General features: G+C 38.7%; 1 protein-coding gene across 11 annotated transcripts in view; it reads right to left on the bottom strand.

Annotated features, from left to right (window-relative positions):
* Positions 1-540: 540 nt before the first annotated feature.
* The window catches only part of ANO4 (anoctamin 4), a 201,567-nt gene continuing 182,880 nt past the window's right edge, over positions 541-19,227 (bottom strand). For 9 of the 11 annotated variants that reach the window (XM_017804465.1, XM_017804464.1, XM_017804471.1 and 6 more), the window contains 7 exons: positions 17,542-17,639; positions 14,821-14,963; positions 13,672-13,824; positions 11,857-12,004; positions 9,354-9,473; positions 6,435-6,540; positions 554-3,627 (listed from right to left, as the gene is read on the bottom strand). In XM_017804465.1, coding sequence (XP_017659954.1) covers positions 3,436-3,627; positions 6,435-6,540; positions 9,354-9,473; positions 11,857-12,004; positions 13,672-13,824; positions 14,821-14,963; positions 17,542-17,639 — 960 coding nt within the window. In that variant the 3' untranslated portion in view covers positions 554-3,435. Of the gene's footprint in view, positions 3,628-6,434; positions 6,541-9,353; positions 9,474-11,856; positions 12,005-13,671; positions 13,825-14,820; positions 14,964-17,541; positions 17,640-19,227 lie in introns of all 11 variants that reach the window. The other 2 variants (XM_017804468.1, XM_017804467.1) reach the window with 2 other exon arrangements.

Below are 19,227 nucleotides of genomic sequence, written 5' to 3'. Positions count from 1 at the left end.
ACCAGTAAATTTTCGTATGCATAATTTATTTTAAAGTTTATTATATCACATTATACAAGCATTAAACATGGCTTTATGTTGATGATTTTTTTTAAAGTGTGAAAACTTGACATTCTTCTCTATAGAATTTTTCTATTTACAAATAAACAATCTCTCTATATACTTCATATATATATTATATATATGGTAAATAATGTAACTCCCCTCAGAAAGATTTAAAATAAAAAAAACCTGATTTGTAAACATGGTTTCTGTCATAGTATTTGGTGGCTTGAATGCAGATGATGTTCTGTACCTAGATTTTTCTTTTGTCAAAGTATCCAGGTTGTTCATTTACACTTTTTATTCTGAGATCTGTAAAACCAGCATGGGACAGAATGCAAAAAATATAGCAAACAGGCTGAAAAACAGTCCCAATATACAATTTTTTCCTTGGTTTTAAAAACTGGTGTGTAACTGCTCATGAAGTACATGCTGCTGTCAAGAGTGGTCTATGGAGATCAATCCTACGCTGATTGCAAGATGATTTCACAGTAAATCCTCTAATGTGTGTGCTGTCCTGCTTGCTATGTAACATGTCTGTGGCATGCAATGAGGTTGGGTTTTTTTCTCATTCCCATGAAGGTAGTGCTCTTGTGGAGCTGGAATAAGTAAACAACATACAGGATGGTCACCTGGAGGTTTAAGCAAAACCTATCATCAGATCAGGAAGGGAATGGCATAAATTAGTTATCTAGAGACCATTAAAATTCCATTTATTATTATTATTGTCCTATTATTTTTTGTTTTCTTAATAAATAAAGAGGGCATCTTTCCTGAGTGTTCTGCTATATAGCTCTGAAGGACTCCAGGGAAATCTATTCAGCACACCAGCAGCAGAGAAACCTCGATGGGTTGACTGGTCAACCTGAAGTGACAGAAATGTACTCAGGGTCTGCCAGGGAGGTCAGAGCCCCTTGCAGCATCATACTAGTGTAAGCTTGGCAAGCAGCCAACCTATGATCTCATTTAGAGCAGAGTGGGACACAACTTCTAGCAATGTATTGTCAGGAAAATTCATCATAATGTAGCTAGGTTAAAAACTACTTTCAAAAGCAATTAATATCCATTGTGTTTCTGCTGCACTTTATTTGTTTCAGCACATTTTATTGAAGTGGTTCCTCTGGAGTGAAAGTCAGTTTATATTCTACTGGGTTTCAGTTGAGATCTTGGAAGTTACTAAGTTAAAAAAGCTGTATCTTACTGCAGGAGATTGCAAAGGTTCACACTCATATGGGTAACCACAATTTTATGCATGACTCGTCTTACTTTACTACTTAGCAAACAGTTTCTAAGCTCTTGTCATCTGTTGGTTTAGGTATAAAACAGAGGGTAAGCAAACCCAATTGTTCATGTGAATTTGGTCTGAATATGATTTTGCACAGCGATCCTGCCCAAAAGTCCCCAGACTGCCAGTGCAGTACAAAACTGTAGATGGTGGATGGCAAATACTAACACATCTGGCATGTGTGTATTGGAGATCAACACTGCCTAATCCCTACACCCTATCTACAGAGACAGAAAACATCCTACTTCACCACTGTCCACGCGGGATGTGTCTGCAGCTGCTGTAAGCTGAAGCAAAGATGAACAAGTTCACTTCCCCATTAGTCAGGAATATGCCCTACAACCACTAGCTGTGCTCCCCACTCCGTTTGGCACTGAGTCAACACGCACTAATCCTGAAGTTCTTTCAGTGCTTATGCTGCCTCATGGGACTTTCAGGCTTGGCCCAGGAGCAGCTGATAAAAGGGAGTTGCTATGTCATTTATCCACTTCATGTAGGAAGGTGGTTCACTACTGGAGGAGGTTTCTTGCTACAAGGAAGAAAAGTGTAGGCAGGCAGTGGCTACAGAGAGGAGGGTACACGTATTTTCTTCCAACTCTCTCCTTCCTGAAGTCATATTACCTTTCATTAAAGCTTTCCCCCTTCATGGAAATAGCACAGTTCTCCCTTACAGTGGAAAGAAGACAATAGATCTAATTTGGTGATATGGTTCTTGGTGCAAGTGCTCCTGTTGTCTTGTGAAGCTTGAGGTATCCATCCATAGGGTCTTGCATTGTGTGGTCTGTCCAGAAGGGCAAATTCTAGTCCTTCTATCAAATTACTTCCAGAATAACTTGTAGAAACAACTGATGGAAGAGTTTTTGATTCATATTGCTCCATACAACACTTATGGAGTCTTCAGAGCTACAACTCCACAATTTTGGGTTAGTGGTCTGGGAAATTTTTAATTTCTTAATGCTAGGGAATTTCCTAAAGGATATAGACAGTAGCCTATTTTGCACAAGTTTAATTTGCAGCCTGTGTAGAATTGCTCTGCATAAAGGATTTCAAGTTATTTCATACTACAGTCTTGTTTTATTTTTTTCCCCTCCACCCCTTTATAGATAATGGAAGGATGAATGAAGAAAGTGTTACAAGTGTAGATATTTAGGATGATTGTGTTCTTTTGTTCTGATAACTTTGTTCATTTGTCTGTTTTTGTTTGTTATACTTATGCAAATAGGTCTTTAAGACACAGTCTGACTTCTGGATAAATCCATCCTAATTCTTGACTAGAGCTCAATGTGGTCTTGCAATACAAATACATGGGCAGTTTTGGGCAAGATGCCCTAACCTGATTTGATTCCTTCAGACACGAGACAGTCCTATAGCTGAAAAGGCACTGTTCAAATATTTAAAATATATTACCAACTTTGCACAGTATCATTTCCAAACAAATGACCCTACAGTTAAATACCTCTGGCCACATTTAGATGCTTGGCTATCTGTCAGCACTTCTGCATGCCTACATTTTTCAGCATTGTTAGACCAGTTGATCAGACTCATGATCATGCATCTCTTCCTAAATATTGTTGAGCAATGGAAATGGTCCACATGTGTGACCATAACTGGTGGCAAATGCAAACTAGCACAGTCCAGTCCACTGTGGAAGAGAGCAACACTGCCATGCACGTGCTGCAGGTGGTGGCCATACACACGGACAAGTACTGCCATGTTGCCAAGGCGCAGTCACTGATTATGAAGTAGCAACCTCATGAGAATGAGCCGTAAGATCACCAAGTTCTCTAAAGCACTGCAAGATATATAACTGCTTTGAAGTTTAGGGCCTTGAATTTAGGTCAGGGCCTGGGAGCTTCCTGGAAAGAGTGCAGAGACGTAGCATTGGGCTGATGTGCTTACGTTCACATCAGCTCTGGAGAAGACTAAGCCTTGCAAAGATTTCTAATTTCAAAAGGCTTATGACAATATCCACCCTACTAAATAGGGGCCCACATGTGTTAAGTGCACACAACATTACTGACTATTCCTTTTAGTGCACTCTCCACAGTAGAAAACCAGGAATTCTTTATAAACGGAGTTCTTCTTTTAAGTACTTTCTTCCTCACCCGTCATGGCCACTCGTTGTGATAAGATTTTCCATTCTTTTTTCTTTCCTTCCGCTCTTTCTGCAGACGTTCTAGTTCAGCTTCATACATCATTTCCTGAATAAGGTACTTTTCTCTCCTCATCCGATCTCTCAGATCTTTTGGAAGATCTGGGATTAAGTAGGAGATCAGGTGCTTTATGCAAAAGACAAGGTGCTGTGAAAACAAAAAAAGGAATGAAAAATTGAAAATCTTAGGAAGGAAACAAGTACTTTTCATGTCTTCTGAAAACCCTCTCTTTCCAATTTACAGAAAGATGCTGTGTTAAAACTAAACCCATTACTGATTTTGAATAAAACAAACCATGAGGGTTTTTTCCCCCACAAAAACTCCAACCAAAATCACCAGGGTATGGATCACAGCAAAGGTTATGAGCAGCTGAGTTCAAATAAGGCCTCAAAACTATTCTACACCCTGTGTGTTCAAACCCCTGAGGTTGTGATTTCCTGTAAGGTTGTTTGGACAGGGCCTGGTATTAGTATTGTTCTGCAGGAAGAGGAGGCTCAAATGATGTAACACTTTCCTGTTGCCATAAAACACTTGCATCAGTATTGAAACTAATGAATTATCTATGCAAAACAAAACCAAAACATTTTTTCTTGTACTGTGTCTCTTATCCAAAGACATATTCCCATTTACTAAATACCACAAATAAACACAAGGTAACTGATTGTTTGTCCCTCGTAATTTAGGCATGCCACAGCAAAGCTTGAGTTTGATGAGGGAGGATTGCTGGAGTGTCCTTTTTTTGTTTGATCAAAGATGCTGCTTGGAGATTTACTCACTTCACTTGAGAGGAGGAGCAGAGAAACAGAAAAATCCTCCATCTCAGAAAGGACACACATTCTAGATTGGAGAAATAAAGGTATTTCTTCTTCTCCAAGCAGAACCCTTCCTTTGAAAGCCACTGAAAAGAGAATGTAAAATGTTTTCCCATGTATTCTTCCCTCACGAGAAATAAACTCACAACAGTCTAATTGTTGGGGGGTTTTGACAAACCTATAAAGAGAAAAAAACTTTCTTCTGTCAGTTTAGCCTGGACAGATAATTCCTTTTGCAGTGATAGGAAATACTTTTGTTTGTTTTTGAAGAAGGTCAAGATAACCAAAATAACCACACCCACAGTGCCAAACAGGGGGCTGAGCCTAGGCAGTTATTTAATTTACGGAAAAAACCTACCTTGAATCACTTATCTTTCAGCAGAACCTTTTATTGTAAGCACTGTAGCAATCACAAGACACTAATTAGTGTTTTCTGCAAAGACAGTATTAGTTTCTGCTGCTATTACCTTTTTGATTTCATAGATACAGTTAAGGAAATAGTTTGCAGTGCCAATAGAGTGACTCATGTTGAGAGAGGCAGATATGAGCCAGCCTACAGCTTTGGGTGGGACAAAGCAAAGTCAAATCTGTTGTCCACGTATTGGGCAGACACAAAAAGTTATTCCACAGTAGGTTGCAAATTTGACTGGGCACCAGTACTTGAGCAAGGCTGATTTTTCTTGCCTCACTTATCTTTGGTCTTATGTTGTCCCGCCTTTATATTAAGTGTGCATCAAGAAGCCAGGTTCTCTTCAATCTTAAAAATGCTTAGGCTGACCTGCCAAGACCATTCTTTTAGTCCTTTTTACAGATGGATGCCGTGGCTTTCAGTACCAACAACTCAAGAAACTAGAAGAGATTAAGCCCAGCACGCCTCTATCATACCTTTATTTCTTTCTTTCCCTTAATATTTCCCTGAGTGTGGAACAGATGATGGCAAAGATGATCTCCTTAGGACCAACTTCTAATGAATTACCCAGTGTAAAGGAAGAAGAGAGGCCAACCTATAGTGTCATATTCCTTCACTTGGGAAGGGCTGAAAGTCACAGTCATGGAGAATTTGCCACAGTCCCTGGGCTTCTGCCGAGCCACCAAGACACCTCCCTTCAAGAAATAATCTAGAAATATTTCTCAACACATATACTTCTGTTGTGTTATCCAAAGAGGTGCTTTGTAAGCTCAGCTCAGAGTGAATTTACACAGTACTGTGAGTCAGAAATGCAGTATGTGCTCATGAACATTATGCCATATGCCAGTTCGGTGATTACAGCTTCCATACCTGTATTCAATGCCCCATTGCTGTGATATCAGAGCAGAGGATCAAGTAAAAAATTTTTTTAAATAAATTTTTTCCCCCGTTTGGCTTCTTCACAGTGTAAAAGCCATTTCAAGCTGCTTGTGCTGAAGAGACACTGATCCCTTGGATTCTAGCAGAGATATTCAGGCACTTGAAATTCAGGCCTTAAGAGCTGCATTTTGTTTTGTAAATTATCTTGTCCTATTTATCTACCCTCCTGGCTCTCTTTTTCAAAATCAGCCTGGGAATACCAGTCATGTGAAACTGGTATTATCTTCTCTGGTTTGTCTTAAAGATTTCCGAGATACTGATGGTAAATACTAATATTATGAATATAGCAAAGCTATTGAATCCTTCTCATTGTCATAATCTATGTGATGTCCATCATTCTGAAGAAATAAAGAGCATTAAGAAAAGAAAAAGAGAAAAAAAGCTAGATGTGTAAATACTGTAACTGAAACTATCTTTGTTTTTCAGTTGTTCAGATTTAATTTTTTCTTCTCATGTTCCTTCACCCCTTCCTCACAGACCAGTCAACGTATGGCTTCCCAGCATAGACAGGTTATGAGAGCAAGATCTCAAAAAGTAAATAAAAGCTTCATTTATTTCCCCCTCTTTGCAAGTCACTGCTACAGTTTTCAGTGTTACATGACCTTTTTTATTAGAACCTAAATACCTGTGAATGTTCAGAAAACAAATCTGAGAATACAAAGTACAATATAAGTAGCAGAAACTAAGACAAACAAATCGACAGCTGCCATCATAGATCTGCCCAATGGAAAAGCTTCAAAGGGAAATTAGTTTCATTCTGTTGCTTTTGTTTTGCCACCTGAATGGTCACTGACCTCAAATACAATAATGAAAGCCAGCCGTGCTGCTAAGACATGCCAGAACTGCAGCGTGTAACCATAGGGCACGGGGGAATGAGGAGGGTCTCGGTAGTCTCTGTACCTGAAAAAGAACCATAGTATGGTAGTTAGCAAGCTCCTGCACTGCTGCCTGGGACGAAGGCAAAATCAAAGCTCAGCATCTCTTCATCATTGCATTTTCTGCACCAAAAATGACCTCAGCTCAGATTGTGCAAGTTACTACAATACTGCTTGCTTTTAAGACTGGGCCTGTGCTAGTGTTTTATTTCAGATCAGGTGCATGCTTTTAAAGCAAGTGTCCTGATCACCTCCCCTTGCCACGCTTTGCTTCACCCAAATGGGTTTACTTTCAGCTGAAACCTAACAGTAAGAGGCACCCAGGAGTGTTCCAGCTGCTAATGGAAATTCGGTACAAAGGACCAAACCAGCGCCTGTATGAAGCAAAACTGCTGAAGCAAATACAGAGGATGATGGGTGCTCAGCACTAGTAGTTTGGCCCTATAGCATCTCCCTTGGCAGCACAACATGTGCCTTGCAGGCATCTTCTCAGAACGTGGAGAAGGGTGGGATGCTCTGTGGTTTTGAGGGACACTTTATTCCCACTACAAGGCCATTTTAAAAACACAAATGTCCCCAGTTTTGCCAGCTTGACAGTGCTCCCAAAATCCATATAAAACTGCCTCATCGGCTCCAGCTGGTCCTTGGTCAATTAGTTGGCCATCCCTGGTGTAAAGCGTGACTCATCCTGACTTCAGTGGAGCCAGGACTGCATCTCTTGGTATATCAACAGGGCAAGGACTGTGTAAGAAAAGGACCTAGTGTCTTGTCTCACAGAATGTTTCTTGGAAGACTTTAGGTCTCCTTAATGTAACTGTAGATATCTATAGGGGAAGTTGAATCCAGGAAGACTCCAAAATTATATTTACAAATCATGAATCTGTTTAAGTCACACATTCTGGAGCCCATTTTTACTAGCAGCTTGTTAATTCTAAAATACTATTGCAGAGGGTTAATTTAAAAGTAATGTAAAAGTTTTTTTCCTCCTTAATCTATTTCCTAGATGGGACAGAGAACCCGTTGTAAAAAATATTGAAAATACCACAGTAAGTAATAAAATCATTTAAGGTTGATCATTAAGCTAGATTTAAAAAACTAAAAAAAAAGGAAATGAATAAAAGAAATAAACAGTTACTGAATCTCTATGATAATCTGTATTTCTCCATGAAGTTTCACCTTCTTAGATTGCAGAGGGTGCTATACAAACTGAAAAAATCTGTCTTGATATCTTAGTCAGCATCAAACTTCTCATAAATTGCAGTATCTCTAGTGCAAGTTCTTAAAACTGAGATGATCTTTCCTTATGCAAGCAGCACTCTAACTTCACAGTTTTGGAAGTTTTACAATATCCTAAGCATCTGTCTTGAAGTGCAATTAAAATGACTGATGTTTTAGCAGAGTTCAGGTAGGTTAAGTAGCTGATAAACTCATCTAAGGAAAGATATTAATTTGCTTTCAGGGATAGATATACATAACAATTCAGTGTCTCCCAAATGAACAGATTTATCTTTTGGAGATTTATCACACCAATTTTAATAGTGTTCTGTTTATGGAATATTGAGGAGACAATTTTTTTTTATTGGTTGGATTTCCATCATTCGCTTTAAGGAGCAGCAACCTCATGCTTGAAGAAAGGAATTAAAGAGGGGGAAGAGAATGATCAGAATTACAAAACGTTATCAGATAGTGCTGCTGCAAATGATGTGGAACGGAATATTCTCATAGTGGTTCTGCTCCACAGAAAATATTGTCTGTGGATTCAACATTTGAATGAGCTTTCTGCCAAATAAGTTGCAACAGTCTTAAATATCAGTTAGTTAAATGAAAGCATTAATGCCCCAACCTTCCCCCCATTTATTATGCTATACCACACAAAATTCTTTTTATTCATAAAAATGTCACAGTATTGCAAGTATCACTGATTTTTGCTGTATCACACACTTTTCTTGAATCACAGGGTATCTTTTGATCATTAGGCTCTCATGAAAGAATATTTTAACTCTTCACAGTGAAAAATACTGGGACTAAGTGTATCTGCAACTACCAGGACTCATGCTTGTAATTCAATATTGCAATTAAAAATTGGTAGCTGTATTTATTGTTTGGTGTTCTGGGCTGGGACTCCATTTAAAACCTTTATGTACATCCTTGGGTTTTTTGGCCATTAAAATCACTCAGGTGCAAATCTGCCATTACAAACTTCTCTCAGATTGCTATTTCTCCAGTCTATTGGCTGAGGACAAAGACATGCAGATGATTAACTGCTCATTTTATTTTGATTCAAACCACAAATATATGATTATTACTAATAATTACACCTGCAAGCAATGACAAAAACGCATTAATCATTCAACAATTAGGAAATGCAGGATTTGAGGTTTCACAAATGTATCTTAGGACAGACTCTGTTTATGTCTGGCAGACCTGTGAAATAACTGTGTCATCACTGCTGCGCAACCTTAACTTCCCTTTGCATGTCCTATGATATAATCTCACCACGATTTCATCTCACTGCTACCTAAGTAATCAGGCACCTATTATTGGCCTTTTGATACCGTATTTTTACATGAGGATTGTGTCCAATTCAAGCTATGGCTAAAAATCCTGCATTAGGAACATCCTCCAGATACCAGCTTTTCAGCTTCTCCTTTTTCTGAGGTAGGAATCATGCAGTTAACAGCCAAGAAGTACCAAGAAGAGCATATCCCTGAGCAGGACAGTTAATCCTTTCTGTTACTATTTTTTAAGTTCTGAAAATTAGTTCCAACCCTGGATTTATCATGATGCATCTCCCTTGCAATGTCTTAAAGTGAGGAAGTATGTTGATTGGATACTTACCTGCAATATTTTAATGGTGAACCAGAGAATTCGCTTCCATTTGATGTTGGCTCCGAACGGTTTTCAAAGTCAGACACCAAAAATACCGATAAACTGGCATTAACATAGCCAACCATACACCTAGAGGGGACAAAATGCTGCTGTCAGGACACAGAAAGGTTTTTCCATTAACTGTTTTACCCAGGAGGATGTCCTCTAAGTTTCATAAAATCCAAAGCACAATTGTGATGCTTATTAATATTTGAAAGAGATGTTGAGGCAATATAAAAGAAATGCTCAAGTAGGTCAGATGGACAATAAAAGGGAAGAAATAGTACATTTCTGTGGGAGAAGAAATGGTGAAGATTGGGACTGGTTACTTTTGAAAAGGCACCTAAATGATGACACAATAGGGGCAGAGAAAATAATGAGTAGCATTAGGAAGATAATCAAAATATTCCCACTGTTACACTCATGGTACTAGCACAATGAGACATTAAGTCAGCTGGAAAGGTAATACACTTAAACCAGCTTTTTAGAAAATGTGATAGTGGCTGAGAACTGTGAGGGCCAGGCAGAGTTTAGAGAACACTGAGTAGAAGAAGGTAAGTCCCCGATGAAGGCCTGTGGGCATCACTAGAAGGCTCAGGTTTGGTGTTAGTAAAGCTGAGGACAGATGTGGCAAGTGTATTGTGCTGTTCACGCTGCACTGCCCAAGCACACGTAAGTGTAGGCACACTGCTCAGCTTGGTGCAGAGTATAATACACAGTAAAGGTTGGGGTTTTTTTGTTTATTCGTTTTGGGGGTTTGTTTGTTTTTTAAACTATGGACTCTACAGTCTTTGAGAAATTATATTCAAACACCATCTGGCTTTGTCTCAAAATCTCCATACTGATTGGATTTGGAACTTAATTTAATCACAGTATTTTTCTAGTATCACTCTGTGTCATATGGATCTAATACCTACAGATGTTTTTTGAAAGAAAAAAGTACCTCTTACATTTAAGTGATTCAATAATAGATGGTCTTCACTTCTTGGTTTGAGAAAATTCATTATTCCTGTGGATTTTTGAATAGCTTCCTGATCCTGTAACAGTGCTTGCTAATAACAATATTCAGAATGCTGACCCAGATTGGCTCTTTCAAAGGATTACTACCTGATGGTTTCATGTAGAAATTCACTCAGAAAAGCAGGAGTGTGAAAACACTGTACAAGAGGTTTGTGGAAAGGTGATAAGAGCTTCTTCTGTGAACCAAGCTACTTATCCTATGCAGAACTAGTTTCAAAGCCACTGAGTCATATTTGAGTCTTAAAAAAGAAATATTTACATTTTTTTCAAGAACGATGGTCCTGAGCAAATCAGTAGTAAGGAAAGCTGCTTACAGTGCCGCAATATCCTACAAATCTTCATGATGGCACAAGCAGAGCCACATGCTTAGGAACAACTGGCACAAGACCATTTTACCCCCTAAGGGATTTTAACTCTTTGTGAAAGTAAATGGAACATTTTCTGTGGCACCACCTAAAATGCCAAACTCCTTGCAGGACAACAAGTCAGCAGAGCTGCTAATCAAGAGCTGCCACACCAGATGCCCTTTTTCTGTCAGTATGATTAAATGTATTGACAACCAAAAGACGTCAAAAAAGCAGCAACACAAGAACTCGCTTTCTATAGCAGGAAATAAAAAAAATCAATCTGCCATATGCCCAGTAGCAGAATGTAAGCTCTCTGTTACTGTCTGCTGTTTAACCTGGGTTTCTTTAAACAGTAGGGTCCCTGCTAATGTCACTGCTAAATCATTTGCAAACTGTGCCTATTTGTGTTTGGTTGAAATCAATGACCTTCCCTGAGTCAAACAACCTAGATTTCACAAGTTGCCAGGCAGCAACTATCTCATACTTGCTGGTAGTGTGCACATCCTAATATAATCTCAGTGTTAAGCAACACTGAAAGAAAATCCACTTAGGCAGCAGGGATTCAGTTCACAAATATCTTCTGAAAAATTTAATCTAAGGACTATAGTTTTAGAAGAAAAACAAATTACTTTTCTCAGTAAGTATATCTTGATGTTTTGGTTGGGAATTGCTTCCTCTTGCTAGGCACTACTGTTTTGAGTAATACATGCTGAATACTACATCAAGAAAAAACCCCAGTGTATAAGTTTAAAATGCTCAACAAATCCTTAACTGATAAGTATCAGCATTGCTTCAGAATGAAAAGAAGATTATATCCATGTACACCAGCTGGGAAGTACAGCTTTGGCAGCATACTGTCACACACACTAAATCTCTGAAATAGCTCTGCCATGTTTGCCTTGAATTAACATCATAAATCACAGTCACGAAGCAACCTATTCTGTGAATATGCAAAGCTTTGATATCTATGGCTGATATCTGTTACCTGAGCAAAAACAATAAATCTGCATTAGTGGATTCAGTACATACGTAGACAGTACTGCTGCATCTATTCAAGTAGTAAGTGATTTTCATGAACATCTCTTTTTCCCCCTAAAAAAGCTTACTTTTGTCCAGCTTCTCCTTGGCCAGCACAAGGTCCATATTTGTAAGCATAAACAAGGCGAGGGATGAAATCCGATGTCACTGCTATAACAAATGCATTTGTGATAACAGAAAGAATTCCAATGCCTTCTAGGATCCCATACCAGATTCCTGTTCAACAAGGAGAGTATGTTAGCTCCTGGGAAAACAAGAACCATAATGCCTGAGGTACTGCATGATCTGAAGTAGTTGTCCCCGCCACACAAGATGTTTTTATGTAGTTTCTATACAAGAGTCACCGAGTAAAAATAATGTTTCTTAATGAACAGCAGGACCTCAGTGAATCAGTCTTCTGTTCCCATTGGGTGGAAATTTTGTTTATCCTGAAAAGAATCTCAAGGAAGCTGCAAAAATGCTCACAGAGGTCTTGGCTTACAAAGACACAACCACGTGGGCAGTTTTCCCTGCTTATGATGATGGTTACCCAGCCTTTGAGGTGGGTCTGCCAGGGTAGCCATAAATACGTGCAGTCCATCATCTTCCTGTAGTAGGGGCCTTGTGTGGGATTTGTGCACGGAACTCTTAGGTCAAGATGTACCTATCAGCATTGAAATCTTCATGGCATACTAATGCTACACGGTGGCACAGAGTCTAGGCATCACCTGGACTTTTCGGCCCATCCTCAACTGCCTGACAGATCTTATGATACAGGCACACAGCAACTCTGGTAGTGAGGATCATCACTGTGAACCATACCAAAGGAAGCTTAGACATATCCATTCGTTTAATGAGGCATCAAACTGTTCCTGAAAACTTTGCTGAATAAGGGGCGAATGCAACTTATTTTGAGAAATCACACCTGAATTGACCTGAAAAAAAATTGATTTTCCTGTGATTTTATTTTTTACATTACATAACTGTTTTTTCAGGAATTATGTCTGCAGTGTATGCTGTGCACTGGATGTTCTCCAGGCTTGTGCCAAACTTCATAGATTCACACTGTTGATATTCAAAGCTTTAATCAAGCACAGAGTTTAGGTACATGGTGGACCATTCTGAGAGCAGAAAGTCTGGGCTTCTGCTATTTCATGATGTGGGCTACTGATTTTTGCAATGCAGATGGGCAGCGAGGTATCCTATTTACCTTTCCAAAAACACCAGGGATTCAGCGTTAGGCAGATGACTTTGTTTTAGAGTTCTTCCTAAAGGTGTTCTTCTTCTGCACAGTGCAAGGACAGAAGAGATTTATAGACAAAATAAGTTCAGTGAGCCCTTGCAGTAGTGTGTGGCTGGATGACCACAAAGTTATGTGAATCCTGTGTTTAGCAATGCGGGCGTGACTCACTGAGAGCAAGTTGTCTGTTGGGTTCTACACCCACCCTGTCTGACCCCCCAGGGACCTAGTGGGCATAGCCTCTGAGTCACAGGGGGGCTTGGTTTTGGCTAGGTACATATAAAAAACACAGGTCCTTACAGATAGGCAGCCATTTTTACTTGACTTTCATGTTTCATCTGGTCTGTCTGGTTATTATATTCAAACTGAGCATATGAATGTGTTCACCCAGTGTGTCTGCCACAACAAAAAACCTGCAGAGAACACTGATCACTTCATTAAAACACCTTGGCTGTTAAGTCCCCCACAAAATCATTAAAAGACATTTTCCAATGTAGACTATTAATTGCATGAGTAGATTGGCATTAGATACTTGATGTTTTTTGAGCAATCAAGTGGTGCATCATTAATAACAAAGATGACTGAAAATACCTTAATCTGCTCTTACTTGTCAATGCTTAGTCTTAACACACACCTATAACAAACACACATACAAAGAGCTCACCTATATCTTTGGCTCTTGAAGCTAAAGGCCTTCTCCACTGGGTAACAAATTTGTAAGCATCAAGCCGAATTTCAATAATATTGTTAAGTAAGGCCAGAAGTGGTGCCAGTGGAAAAGCTGCCACAAAAATGGTTGTGAACCCAAACTGAAGAACTAGGGGAAAAAAGGAAATACCATAGTATAATTATTAAGATCTAATTCCAAGGTCTATGATACCAAATAGTGTATGCGAGCAAACATTATGTATAAGTATACAAACATTTCTTATTATATCATACTATACAATAGCCTAGTAACAGTTGTACAGCAAGTCTTTGCCAAAATTTCAGAGGAAAGATGAAAAGAACAAATGCACATCTGACACTGGAATGGACAGCAACATCTAAATTTTGTAATTTGGAATGAAGTTCAGAGGTGGACACATTATGCTTCTAGAAAGGAACATTTTTACTCCAGCATCAACTAGGATCTCTCAATACTTGCAAAGATTGGGGGCGAATACATTCCTTTTACTAGTTCAGATGGGAAGCAGTTTGAAATTTTGTGTAAGTTTCTAGAGGTAGGTTTTAGGACTGCCAGATTTCCCATTAATTTGAAAAGAACCGTGTGAGGGAGAAAATAAAAAAAACAATCATGACATATGCAGTTCAGTCACATAGGGCAAAAGTTCTTGGTTTTTAATATTTTTGAAGCAGTTATCCTTCTCTCTCCACCAGATAGAGCAATGCCTTTAGGCAGCAAGCTACTTTGTAAATGTGAGGTAGTAAATGAGGGAAGATTTCAAACATAAACAAGCATGCAGGTCTGTACCATGAAGTTTAAAAGCACAAGGGAACTTCCCTTAGTAAATAACAGCAAAGATCTTCAGAAATGTGAGCAGATGAAGAACTGGTCTGTGGTTTGGGAAAAAAAAGCCAGAATGGGAAGTGTTTCATAGATGTGTTAGCAAACCAGCAGCAGTGTGCTTAGCTGCACTGGTTTGGTTCTTACAAAATTCCTTCCTTTCCTCACCCGACCCGTGAGAATAAAAACCATTTTGCAGCCTATTTAGCTTCATACAGAGATAATTAAAAGAATATACCAGACAACGTCATCAAAAAAGCAACAACACTAAAATCTAGTGAAAGACAACAAACATTAGAGCCATACTCATTTCTAGGTATTCATCAAAGAGTCCATAAGCATTCATAGGCTGCAGATTATAGTCCTTTTCCCACTGTGGGAAGCTTGTTTTTCTCTGCGTGCCATACTCTTGTCGTAGTTTTCTCCTGGTCCACCAGTTTTGAATTAGCCTACATTTTAAAATAAAGAAACAAAGTAAAGAGTATTAGTGGCTATTTATCACAAAATTGGAAGAGGTTAAGTGGGCACAACACATACTGCAAAATTCATTTCCCAATACACAGGAAAATAGAGCGCAAGTAATATATGTGGCTGATGACACAGCCTAATAGGTATGAAAACAAATACAGATGATGGGCTGTAATCCATACCTAGATGTTTTTAAAATGGTGATGGGATTTTGACATATTTTCATTACTTGTTTACTTCTTTTTCTCTGCACAGAATAGCAAATCACTTCAGGGTCTGTTTACATGGCAGAATGCAATGTTGTGTGGAGATAGTCCAGCTCAGTAAATAAGAGTGCTAATGCTGCTTGATCCCTTTGTGTGTGTGACACAGTATTTCTGCACGGCTCTACAGAGTGCAGGGTAACAGTCTCTGGGCAATCCTGTAAGGGAAAAGGCAACCCTGAATGGTGTCTGCAGTGAAACATTCAGAGGAACAAGAGACAGAAAGAAGTGTGTGGGCTGCTGACAACACGTGGGGGCTGAGAGGTGGATGGCTGACATGAGAGCTACCTCCATCTCAAGAAATGGGGGAGCTGTACCAGTCATCAGGGGGAAGATATTGTTCCCAAAGAAATGCATATGGAAGGCCACTGTCAGAGGCACTGAGCCAGAAGAGAAACAAAGGCTCACACCTGAAATAAACATCTTTGCTTCTCAAGGTCAGGGAGTTGCACTGGTTTGGCCAGCAAAGGACTCTAGTATAGAGAGCAAAAAAACCCCAAACCACAATGATAGAGATTCCTCTGAAGTTGTGGTTGGCCACTTCATCTCAGTCAGTTAGAAGATGATGGCTCACCCAAATAATTCAATCCTTTTCTTGACAATGCTTCACTTTTTACCTTTGCAGTGACCTGGTCTGGTCTGTGAATGATAGGCAAATATTCATTGTATTTGGATAAGGATTTGGACAATTGCTTGTTTTCTTAAAGCTTGGAGATTATTTTTCCATTTAGGCCATTTATCAGAGAGGTTATAGCTATTCCTGTCTTCCTTAAAGAAGTGTAGATGCAACTTAGTGCAGTTCAACTGAGTTCAGCTACAGACTATAGGGTTGCCTCTAAGTCCTCTGGCCATCCACATGGTGTTGGCTCCAATCATATTCTTAGCAGAAAGGATCATGTTTTTTTCACACAAAAAGGAAATGCACCTGCCTGCAGCATTTCAGGGCTAGAAGGTGGATTGAAGTGTCTGCAGAGTAAATACATCTCTCATCAAAGTAAGTTGAAGCATCTCGCAATGTTGTGACTGTATGTTTTATGTTGTGATTCTTGTTGCGACTTTAAAGTGAAGAGATTCACTTCACCTGAAGTAGTTTAGTCCTATTAAATTGCTTTCTTTTAAACAATCTCCTCCTATCTCCATCAGTCACCTTCTTTAATTCCCTTCTGTGCTCTTTATTAAGTTTCAAAATTCCTATTAATAGAAAGAAGAAAGTTCTAATAAAAACTGACAAAAGAGACAGCGAGTGGAAGGAGAAGGATCAATACTGCTGTTGCTGTTCCCTCCTACCCACCTCAAGTAATTCCTGCAGCCCTAACAGCTGCAAAATACTGGCAAGTAGCACTAGGCCTGGGAACGATGGAGAAATAGCAAGCATTGAGTACCTTGATTGTCAATTACTCCGTGCATTTAAATCATTTACTCCATTCTCATTACAGTCAGATGTGGCTGAGGCTTTTCATTACAGTACCGAGGCTGCCTGAAGTCGCTTCAGCAAAACGTTTCTGCAGGTCAGGGACCAAACTCGACACTAGCTCTGCAGTGGGTCCTTCAGCAGAGGAAATCCCTCTGAACTTTGGAAGGGCAAACTTTCTGACAATGTCATCTCTCTCTTACAATTTTGCATGTTAATTTCCCCTGGTGACCTGCCGTACAGTCTCTAACGTCAACTACACTAATCATATTAAACCTATATTAATCATATTAAACATGCTCATTAAATACTAATCAATAAGAAATGAACCAATAGGAAATGAATAATTGTCAACCTTTTTGGCTGGGGCACAGCTTCATAATACCCTGAAGATCACCAGGGAACTTGTCTACATACCAGTCAGTACACTTTTCTATCTCTGGGAGTGTATATGCCAGCAGTGCATTTTTTCCAGCTCATACCTGCTCTTTCAGGCATCTTTTATCACCTAGCAAGGAGAAATCCAATTTAAAACTTACTGGCATAGCTAAGAAGTGATACATGTAATATTTCCTGTGAAAGCAATACAGTGATCCCACAGTTATTTTTAAGGAGTTTTAAAACACAGAATACAATTTAATGAAATCAAGTACTTCCCATATATTATTTATTTGTTAATATTTATATTACACTTTCACTTTTGCAAACTATGTCCAATGTGGAAAAAAGCCCTAAACATCATCTCCATGTGTCTGTAATTCTGCATCCCTGGGGGAATTTTCTATTGTAATGACTACTGTAACTTGTTTTTATTAACTGGTCATTAGGAAAGCATAAACTTAGTATTCTGTGACCTATAGAAGCATAGATATTATATTTACTTACGGATAGCCAAGTTCCATGAAATTATTCCATGTCTGCTTTAACACCATTATAATACCCATTTGCATACAGAGATCAATAAGGCATCCACTAGGGTGGCACTACAAGGACAAAAAAGAGAAAGAAAATGTTAAACAGAAATTACATCAAGTTTTAAAGCATTTTTAAAGACTAGAAACAGATATTAGATCATTTACTAAAATGAATTTAAATGTAATTCTCTTTTTTTTTAAAATATAAACTTATGGGAACATATGACACTATCATACTGTCAGCCTTTTAAGACTATCATCTAATTCTCTGCAGAAGTTGGAGTCAGCTGAAATCAATGCAGTTTTCACATTAGTGCTTCTAATGTGCTGTGCAACTGTGAGTAGGTCAGTAGCAAAGGCCAGTTTTCTCCATTGATTTCAATAGTTTTTGGGGTGGATGAGTGCATCAAGTGCATCAAGTCAAAGAATGAAGAGAAAATTCCTCCTGCCTCACAGGCGAAGAGTTTATGCCTTAAGGATAGATCTAATACTGTTGAGTACTATTTAATGTCTGTGGTTGAGAGGACCATGCAAAGCTATTCCCTTCCTGAAGAATTAAAAATCTCTTAACTGTTGAACAACAGGTCTTAGTATTTCTTGCTGAGTGCTTTCTTGCTTTACCAGTGGCTCCAGACCTTAAAGTTGTGGTGCTGCTTTTGGGAGAGATGTTCAGCTAGTACAAATTTAGGTAATTTTTCATCTAGTACTGGAAAAAACAGAAAAGGACCAAAAACTTTCTGCCCTCAAACAGTTCTTTGCACAATTGACTTTTCAGGTCCTAAGAGTGGAGTTTAAGCTGTATTTTTAAATCCTGGGTTTTATAGATAAATTAAACAGATCACTTTCATAGAACTGGAATTACTTCTCTTTAACTTTTAGGGAGAAAAATTAGTTCTGAACTGTAATAAAAAGAGAAATTAATTTCTTATACATACTGCATTATCCAGTGCTCAGAACCTGGGTCCCTGCTGATGTTTATATATAACCCTATATAACAGGGTGGCAGATTATTATTATTATTTTTTTAATTAACTTCTCTGTCACTATTATTAAATCATCATCCTTCTGTTTTTAGGAATCAATCACGTGAGCCAATATAACCCAAGAGAGGTAGATGCAGTGTTAACAAAGCAGCACTAATCTTACAACTGTAGTATCACAAAATACATAAAATGTGGTCTGATTATGTTCACAGGCTCTACTAGACTATATCGTGTCACTACACATCTTGGACTTGGCTTCATTCAACAGGTGAAGAGAGGACTATTGGAGGGATATCTGGACATGATATTCTAAAGCATGTTTCTAATAAGATCTAGTACAGATATAGTAGATAAAGTCAAGACCTTTTTTTTTAATTAGACATTTCTTTTATTATTAGACTTTTTTCTCTTTGTAAAAAGTAAAGTAGGGAGTACTAATAGTAGCTTCCATCAGCAACTGACCCAACCTATAACACCTCACAGTTGCACTTCCTTCACTTTTCCTCCCATCTCTGCTCCTGCTGAGAGATGAGGTTCTTTCCATGTTCTCTGGTCCCTCTGTGTGTTGATTCAGCCCAGTAACTCATCAGAAAACCAATTTGCCCAGAAAAGGGAAGTTTACTGCTTATACAAGGAACTGAATAGGCTCCTCACAGGGTTGGACAAGCCAGAGC

Source organism: Lepidothrix coronata, unplaced genomic scaffold, assembly GCF_001604755.1.
Source record: "Lepidothrix coronata isolate B3197 unplaced genomic scaffold, Lepidothrix_coronata-1.0 Scaffold9, whole genome shotgun sequence".
In the NCBI taxonomy this organism is placed as follows: Eukaryota; Metazoa; Chordata; class Aves; order Passeriformes; family Pipridae; genus Lepidothrix; species Lepidothrix coronata.
This window is presented reverse-complemented; position numbering and strand designations above follow the sequence as displayed.